The sequence below is a fragment of the Leptonychotes weddellii genome, unplaced genomic scaffold (genome assembly GCF_054177405.1).
Source record: "Leptonychotes weddellii isolate Sample4059 unplaced genomic scaffold, ASM5417740v2 HiC_scaffold_8040, whole genome shotgun sequence".
Taxonomy (NCBI): domain Eukaryota; kingdom Metazoa; phylum Chordata; class Mammalia; order Carnivora; family Phocidae; genus Leptonychotes; species Leptonychotes weddellii.
In genome coordinates this window covers 945-9,005 of record NW_028050917.1, presented here as the reverse complement: position 1 = coordinate 9,005, position 8,061 = coordinate 945, and the positions used below count along the sequence as shown (strand labels likewise).

The 8,061-nt window shown below is 61.0% G+C and overlaps 1 protein-coding gene across 1 annotated transcript; it reads right to left on the bottom strand.

Annotated features, from left to right (window-relative positions):
• Positions 1-2,203: 2,203 nt before the first annotated feature.
• LOC102740187 (arf-GAP with dual PH domain-containing protein 1) lies at positions 2,204-6,884 on the bottom strand. Its single transcript, XM_081811499.1, has 6 exons — positions 6,846-6,884; positions 6,146-6,361; positions 5,917-5,979; positions 5,280-5,351; positions 4,839-5,067; positions 2,204-4,755 (listed from the first exon to the last, which is right to left on the bottom strand). The coding sequence occupies exons 1-6, from the start codon at positions 6,882-6,884 to the stop codon at positions 4,727-4,729; spliced, it is 648 nt and encodes a 215-aa protein (XP_081667625.1). The 3' UTR covers positions 2,204-4,726.
• Positions 6,885-8,061: the final 1,177 nt, after the last annotated feature.

The following is an 8,061-nucleotide window of genomic DNA, read 5'->3' as shown; positions in this document are numbered from 1 at the left end:
ATACTGGTCTGTGATCCTCTCGTAGTATCTCTGGGGTTCTGCTGGCCGCGTCGGATGAGTTAGGAAGCGCTCCCTCCCCCTCAATTCTTTTGGAAAAGTTTGGGAAGGATTGGTGTTGGTTATTAAGTGTTGAGTAGAATTCACCAGGAAAGCCATCAGGGCCAGGGCTGTTCTTTGTTGGGAATTTTTGATGATGGATCCGGTCTCCTTACTTGTTACTGGTCTGTTCAGATGGTCCACTTCTTCATGGTTTAGTTTTGGTGGGTGTTGGAGGCCAGGCCTCTGCCCCTCATCTGCCTAGCCTGGCAACATGGTGTGGCCTTCCCCGCAGTCTCGTACGGACTTCTTCCCTCTGCCAGCCAACGGCCAGTTTAGTCCTTCATCTGAATGTGGATTTTGTGAGCCTGAATGTGGTGGGATTTTTGAGTAGATGCTGCTTCACAGAGTTCATCGTTCACCTGCACGTACTTAAACCAGTCTTGCCGTTGAGAGGTCTCATGCAGCCAGGCAGCATCGAGGCTTCCCTCCTCAGCTTCCTTCTGGAAGTGACGTCACAGAATCACAGGTGGCTGATCTACGTAAGGGATACATGTCCCCCACGCTGACTGCACCGTGTTCCTGCCGGAGCTGACGTGGCCCCCAGGTGACAGGCTCAGGCGGGCGCTTGTCCCGCAAAGCTTGGCGGTGCTGCTCACGCCCTACTGCCCAAATCCAGGTGGGCACCCTGCCTCGTGGGCCCCGCAGGGTTGGCCTGGCTGGGCATTTGCGTCCTTTGAGCCATAACCACGCTCTGTGGAAAGGTCTTTTGTCTGAGATGATTTTGAAGGTTGCTATACACAGTTGGACTTTCTACTTGAAAACTGTGTCTGGATTTGTCTCGTGGAAGGTACTCCCGCCGTATCCGGGCCTGGGTGGGGCTGCGTGCATCTGAAGCCGAGGTGGGGTTTCTGTGGATTGGCGTCTCTTGGGCGTGACATCCCGCCCTCAAGCCTCGCCACGGGCGTCCTGACACTTGGTGCCCGTTCATTTCCCACCAGAACTTCAGACTTGCCCCTTCCGGCACCCGGGCTTCTGGTGGCCTGTTCGTTGGACCTGATTTCACATGCCCGAGTCTGTCCAGACAGCGTTGTTCTTTCCATGGTGGTTTGGCTTCAGGGGACCCTCTGATCTCCTAAGTTTGCATCAAATCGTGTCAGTGGTAGCAGCCCTGGGGGGGACGGTGGTCACCATTTCTGCATGTGAACGCGTCCTCACCTCTTTGTGATGTCCCCGTGTGATGTGCACTCGTGTGCTCGCTCGACGGTGACCTCCCCGGGACGTGGTTCTGCTGACGACCCTCCGGGGCTGTCAGGCTGCCGTGCTGTGTCCCCCGGATGGGCCCTCGGGGTCTTTCGCCGGCTGCCAGGGCCTTGCAGCCACGCTGAGTGTTCCCAGAGACTCGGGGGGGCCCCGGGAACATGGCACCATGGAAGGTGGGGTTCCCCGGGCAGGGGGTGCTGACCGCGTGCAGCCGCCGTGCCCCTGACGGCCCCTGCGTTTGCTTCCAGGGAACCTTCTGAGCAGCCTCATGGGCGCCTCGGAGCAGGAGGGCGAGGACAGTCAGGACGACAGCAGCCCCATTGAGCTCGACTGACCCCGCCCGCCTGGCCTGCATGAAGATGCCCTGACCCCGGGCCCTCACCCCCGGGGCTCCCGTTGTGAGGCGATGGTGGCCGCCCGTGAGCTCGCCCGGGGCTGCGGCTGGGCCGGCTGGGCTGCACCTGCACCTTCAGACTGACCCACAATAAAGCACAGGCCTTGCCGCGCTACCACCCTTTCCCTGTCCTTTGTGTCTGGTTTGCTTTGGGAGACGACCCGGCGGCGGCGCAGGCCCGCAGGCCCGATCCCGTTGAAGGTGGTGTGGGGGGCGGCCGCCGGCGGCCCGGAGAGCATCTGGGCGGCCGCTCTGGGCCACACCGTGAGGCCGCGGCCATTTGGGATCAGGAGTCCTTTCCACGTTTCGTAATGCAGTATTTATTTTCATTGGGTGGTTGGTTCCTTTGACCTGGCATTGTAGGTTTTAACCAAATAACCAGGAGTGAGCAGATCTGCCCTTTCTCACGCTATACCAGATGTTCCCAGAGCAGTGACGAGAGGGGAAACACTTTATTTTTTCACAATTAAATAAGAGTTGTAGATTAATACACAGTGATCATGCATGGGAAGGAGTTGAGATACACACTTTTATTGACTGTAAAATGGAATTTAAAGGAAGGTTTGTGTTACTTGTTGAGTTGAAATAAATCCTTTATACTGGGCTTTGCAGCGCTCGTCCTTTCTGAGTGAGCTCCTGGGGCCGGCGGGCGGGAGCGGTTGCCGAGACCAGTGGTGGCCGGGTCTGTGCGCGCTGTGCCCGCAGGGGGCGCTGTGGACGGCCACGAGCGGCCAGTGTCGGGAAGGTCTTGTGATTCGTGTGTAGCTACGTGGTGGTTTCTTTAAATGTGAGAAACCAAATCCAGTGGGGTCCTGCCTTGTCACAGGTTCTGCGTGCAGGCCACGGGGTGGGGGAAGGAGAGCGCTGAGCCCCCCACAAACTACCCACCGGGGCTCTCTGTGGAGGGTGGTGGTGGAGGGAGTCCTGGCAAGGGGCAGGCCCCACGCCTGCGACGGACCCCCAGCTTGTGCCGTGATGCTTGTTCTGAAACCACAATAATGCATCCGGCACAGTCAGTTCAGTGGGAGGGACGTCGGAGCAGAACGTGGGTTTTTCTGTGGAATTTCGCCCCACACTAAGTAGATGAGCCCAGACCGCGCACACCTCCCGGCGTCCCTCCGCACTCCCCTCGTGGTGGCAGCGTCTGTCTCGTCCTCAGCCCGTGGAGACCCCCCCTCCCGGGTGGGGGACAGCTTTGCAGCCGTGCACCTGACCCCGCTTTCCCTGTGAGCACTGCCACTTTTTTCATGCAGTTGTGAATGGCACTGTCATTTTCGGGGAACGCGGCCTCCCGTTCGTAGCATGCGGGCCGTGGGTTGCCCACGTCTCCACTGTGCGGAGGTGTGTGAGGTAAGCACCGTGACCACCCTTTGCGGGCCATGAGCTCCCGACCTCGTTGGAGAACTCCCACCAGTGGTAAAACGTTCTGGTGTTTCTTTTTAACATGTTACTGTCTTGGGCACGACGCCCTCGCGTCTGGTCAAGACGGCCTAGAAGACCAGTCCCGGAGAATGCGTGGCTGGGGCTGCTCCCCGGATGGGGAGGGGGAGTCCTGGGGGCCTCTATCTTTTCATTTCCACCCAGGATGAGAAACCCGCCCCCCTCCCCCCCCCCGCCTCTGGGGCTTGAGGTTCTTTGTCTAGAAGCGGGGAAGATGGGCTAGCGATCACGGGTGTGGCATCTGGCGTGGCTGGGGAAGAGGCACCTGCCTGGAGCAGGAGGGGGTGGGGGCCCTGGGTGACCCTGTGACTGTCCTCACCCCCCGGCCCAGCCATCTTGGGGACCGGAGCAGAGATGGGAGTGAGGGGGGCACTCCTCTCTTGCCCCTGCAGCTGCACCCCCATCCAGGCCTACACAGGTCTGAGCAGGGGAGCCCCATGCTCAGGTGCAGAGGGGAGATGGGGTGGTGGGAGTCAGGCCCACGAGGATAGGCAGAGGCCCTGGGGCACCCTTCTGGGGATGTCCCCACTCCTGGCACGTATCGGAGCCCAGCAGGTAGGTCCTCCTGGGGACCCCGTGCCCCCTCCCCAGCCCCTGACCTACACAAGGGGCCACTTTAGGATAGGACATGAGGGTTGGCGTGACAGGACACCCTGCCTTGGGGACCCCCTCCTGGTCCTCTCAAGGGCTGGTCCAGGGCTGCCTTAGGGGATGACGGGGGCTGGGGGGCCACCGAAATCACCCAGTCGGTACCCGCCACCTACACATGCTGCTTCTCTGCCCCCCCCAGCCCCCCACTGGGGGAGGAGGCTAAGTGGTCCTAAGTACCGGCTGGCCAGTATGCTGGGTCCTGTGGGGGACTCCGGGCTTCCACCTTCCAAGGGCTCAGTGACCACAAGGTCAGGCTGGTGGGGTGGGTCAGCAGCCAGTGCCCAGCGGGTGGCAGACAGGAGCTGACCCTCCATTCGCCCTTCCAATCCAGGCGTGCTGGGGCCCAGGGAGCTGCAGCTCCCCAGTGCCTCTGACCCCCAGGGCCCTCACGCACGTGCCAGGTCAGCTGCTTGAGGAGGAGGACCATGTCCCCCATGCTAGCACCCAGGACCCCATGACCGACACGCAGCAGGTGCTCAATAAATACTTGTTGAGGGGGACTTGGAGGAGCAGGGTGGGGAGGGGAGGCATGCAGGCCGCCTGCTGCCCCCACGGCCCAGCCTCCTGGGCAGGGTCCTGCTCAGGTGGGCAGGGGGCAAGGGGAGTTGGTGAGGGGCTGCCAGGCTGCCCTGAGCCAGGAGGCCGGGCCTAGGCCTCAGAGGAAGGGTGGTTCGGTGGGTGGGTGGGTGGGCGGGCGGTCACATCAGTGGGTGGCAGCATGGTGGGGTCAGAGGTCAGGTCGGCCGGCCTGCAGTGAGGTTCCAGAGAAACAGGTCCTAGTGGCTAAAGCTCAGGCCCCACGTGGCCAAGTCCGGGGCTGCCACTTAGGGCCGGGGCCAGGAAGCCGGGTCCTTCATCTGCCAGCCCCCCAGTCTGGCCGCTGCCTCCTCGATGGCCACTTCAGCGAGTCCAGTTCCCTCGGGCCTCCAGAACCATCTCTCGTTAGGGTTTATGTTTGAAGTGGGCTTCCACTGGAAAAGGACAGGCGTTCAGCCGTGTCCCGGCCACCCAGGAGGCGTTGGGCTCGCTCCCCTGCCACCCCACCTGCACTCACCCGCGTACTCCTGGGGCAGCATGGGCCTGTCCACGACCTTCCGAAAAGCCTCCACCCAGGCCCGCTGCTCCGGCTCCGTCTCGCAGGCCAGCAGGAACCTACGCCCTGGCGTCACGATGGTAATACCGTGTGGCCAGTGGTGGCCCTGGGTGGATGGCGGGAGTCCGTCCAGCACCGTGTAGCCACTCTCCCTGCTGCCGATGAAGACTTCCCCACGAGCAAAGGCGTCCTGTGGGCAGAGGCCGGGCAGCCCCTAGGCAAGGGGGTGGCTTTGCTCACAGCCGGGGAAGCCCTGGCCCCAGAGACCCGGCCCGCCCTCCTGCTCCTCATCCCCGCCGCCTGTGGCCAGCAGACAGGGGCCTGTCACTCATCTCCGTGTTGTGGGGGAGGACACGTCCACCTGCAAGGGCCCAGCCGACCTGGGCCGAGACCCTCCCTTACCAGGGGATCTTTGAAGTACATGAGCCTCCGGTCATCCATGGTGAACCAGCGCTTCCGGAAGCCTTCTGTTTGCTGTGGGTCAGAGAGTGCCGGGGTCCCGCTGGTCAGCCTGAGGCGGGGCACCCCCACGTGCGTGCGTTCATTCATCCTTCCTTCATTCGCGGCGCCTTCTGTGGGCGCTGCTGCATCCTGCTCTGTCCACTAGGTGGCTGCACTAAGGGCCTTTGCACGTGCTCTTCCTCCCCTCCCCACGTCCTACTCCTCGCGGTCCTCCCTGGGGGCCCCGTCTGGGCTGTGGGGCTACCGCGTGTGTGCTCCACGAGGCAGGGAAGGGGCTGAGCTGGCCCCTGTAGGGCCCGAGGAGGTGCACGGGGGGCCTGATGAAGGGGGGCGAAGGCACGAGGCCGGCTCAGCCCGATCCAGAGCCCCACAGTCCTGGGTCCACAGGGCCCCTGCTTACAAAAGGTTTTGGGGTCCAGGGCCATCCACACCAAGATGATCCGTTCAAAGTCCTCTCCCGGGGGTGCTCCTGGCACTTGGGCCCACCACGGCCACCCCAGCCCCACCCAGCCCCAGGTAGCTGAGACGCTGATCTCAGAGGAGGCCTGGGGGGCTCAGGCCAGCCGGTCAGACCCACCTTGGGCCCCGTTTTCTCCATGTAGCCTTCCTTCAGGTAGTTCCGGGAGAGCTTCGGCACCAGCTAGGGCGGAAGATGGGCTCAGGCCTGGGCCGTCCTGGTCGCTCTCCCCCACACACCCCCGGCTCCCTCCCCACTTGCTTGCTGCCGCTGAGCTGAAATGCCCCAGAATAATGGAGAGGGGTACAGTCCCCCAGCCCCCCAGCGGACGCAAGCAGTCGCCACTCACATCAGCATCACTGGCCCCTGGGAATGCCACCTGCAGGTAGTGGAAGCGGGCAGCACGGAGCGCGTTGAACCAGTCCACGATCTCCTGTGGGTCAGAGGTAGGTGAACACAGGCAGGAGGGTGGATGCAGGCTGCTGGGGGACGGCCCTGAGGTGGCCTGGGAGGACAGGGACGGCTCCACACGGGGGACGGGCCGGGGGCCAGGGAACAAGCCATGCTGTGGCCAGCCAGCTCGGGATGGGCAGGGGACAAATGGGCGGGAGGGCCAGTGTCAAGCCAGCCGGCCCCCAAGCCCTGATGCAGATTTGGGTGTGGGGAGGCTTTTCTCCTCTCACAAACCGAGTATGTTGCCCAGAGCGAGGCTCATCTATTTTTAAATCCACCCAGAGCTGCTGCCTCCCATCTTCAAGGGGAGGAGGAGGAGAGAGCTGCTCTGCGTGAGCCGAACCCCCTCGCTGGACAGGGTGGACCCGCAGCCCCTACCCACCCCTCCTGGCTGCCATGCCCCACCACTCCCGAGACACCTGCCCACGGGATGCTGGAATCTGCCCAAATATCTCCTTCCCCTGCCAACAGCTGGCCATTGCCAGCCACGGGGCACCTGCATGCCTGTGAGGGCTCCAGAGCCCACTCCTGCCCAAGGGGTCATCCCGCGGCCACCTGGACCACAGCTAAAGTTACTCCTCCTCCACCACGCCCACCTGCTGCATGCCCCAGCCCTGCGCCTGGGCCAGGTCCATGCTGCAGTGTCTACACCAAGGCTCTGTCTCCCCCACCTGGTGCACAGGGTTCCCAATCCAGGCTGTGACTTCAACATTCTGGGCCCTGCCCACAACCCTCTTCACCCTTGGTGCACCCAGCCCCCTTCTAGGCACCAGTGAACTCTCCAGTCCCTCCCCTGGGGCCAGAAGGCATGGTCTCCTGCCTGCTCCCCAGCACTGGTCTCCCTCCTCCCTCAGGACTCCCTCAGCTCATTGAAACCATGGCAGCTGGATAGGTCAGTGGCAGTTCAAGTTGGCCGTGACATCTTCCAAGCAGAACACTGCACCTCTAATAAAGATACAAGTCCACAGCATGGCCACAGGCCCTGCAGGATCTGCCCAGCTCAAATGCCCTTCCTTTCCTACCTCAGCCTGGTCAGCTTCTCAAAATTATCCTTTTCCATCTGGCCACAGGGCCTTAGCACATGCCATCCCAGTACCTGTCTTCACCTTTGGGATGTGCCCCCCCCACTGTGCAGAGTCACTGTTCCTAGCCCTCAGTGTAAGTAGGATTTTAGTCGCTGGTCTCTGACTCACGCCCGTCTCTACTGGCACACGGTGCAGTCACTAACTGACAGCAGAGCCACGTCAGACAGGCTTACCTGTATCTAGGCACAGAGCCCAGCCCAGAGCAGGTACCCTAACCACAACCCTCTCTGAGGGAGGGGGGCCACTGGGGACTCACGCCAGCAGAGCATCATGCTACACATACAGAAGGGCCCTGGGCTCAGTCCCCCAAGGAAAATGAGGGTGGAGGCTTCTGGATAAAGCTGAAGACTGGCCCATATGCCTTGAGCCATGACCCGCCTAAAACCTGTTAATACCACATGCAATCTTACAAAACCAGGATCAGGAAGAAACAGAAAATTTGAACACACAATAATTATTACTAGTAACAAAATGGAATCTGTAACCAAAGAACACAACACACAAAAGTCCAGGACCAGATGGCTTCACCAGTGAATTTTACCAAACATTTAAAAAAGAGTTAATAGCTATTCTCAAACTATTGCAAAAAAATAGAAGGAAAGCTTCCAGATTCATTCTATGAGGCCAGCATTATCCTGATAACAAACCAGACACACTGTGAAAAAAGAGAACTACAGGTATTTCTGATGAACACAGATGCAAAAATCCTCAATGAAATACCAGCAAA

Bases quoted from the DNA above. Each gene is read 5' to 3' on its own strand.
- LOC102740187 (XM_081811499.1), bottom strand. From the start codon at position 6,884: ATGGACCTGGCCCAGGCGCAGGGCTGGGGCATGCAGCAG. The intron at 6,362-6,845 runs GTGGGCGTGGTG...GGCTGGCCACAG, and splicing joins AGGGCTGGGGCATGCAGCAG to CATGGCTTGTTCCCTGGCCC. The intron at 4,756-4,838 runs GTGAGTGCAGGT...GTCCTTTTCCAG, and splicing joins GCTGCCCCAGGAGTACGCGG to TGGAAGCCCACTTCAAACAT.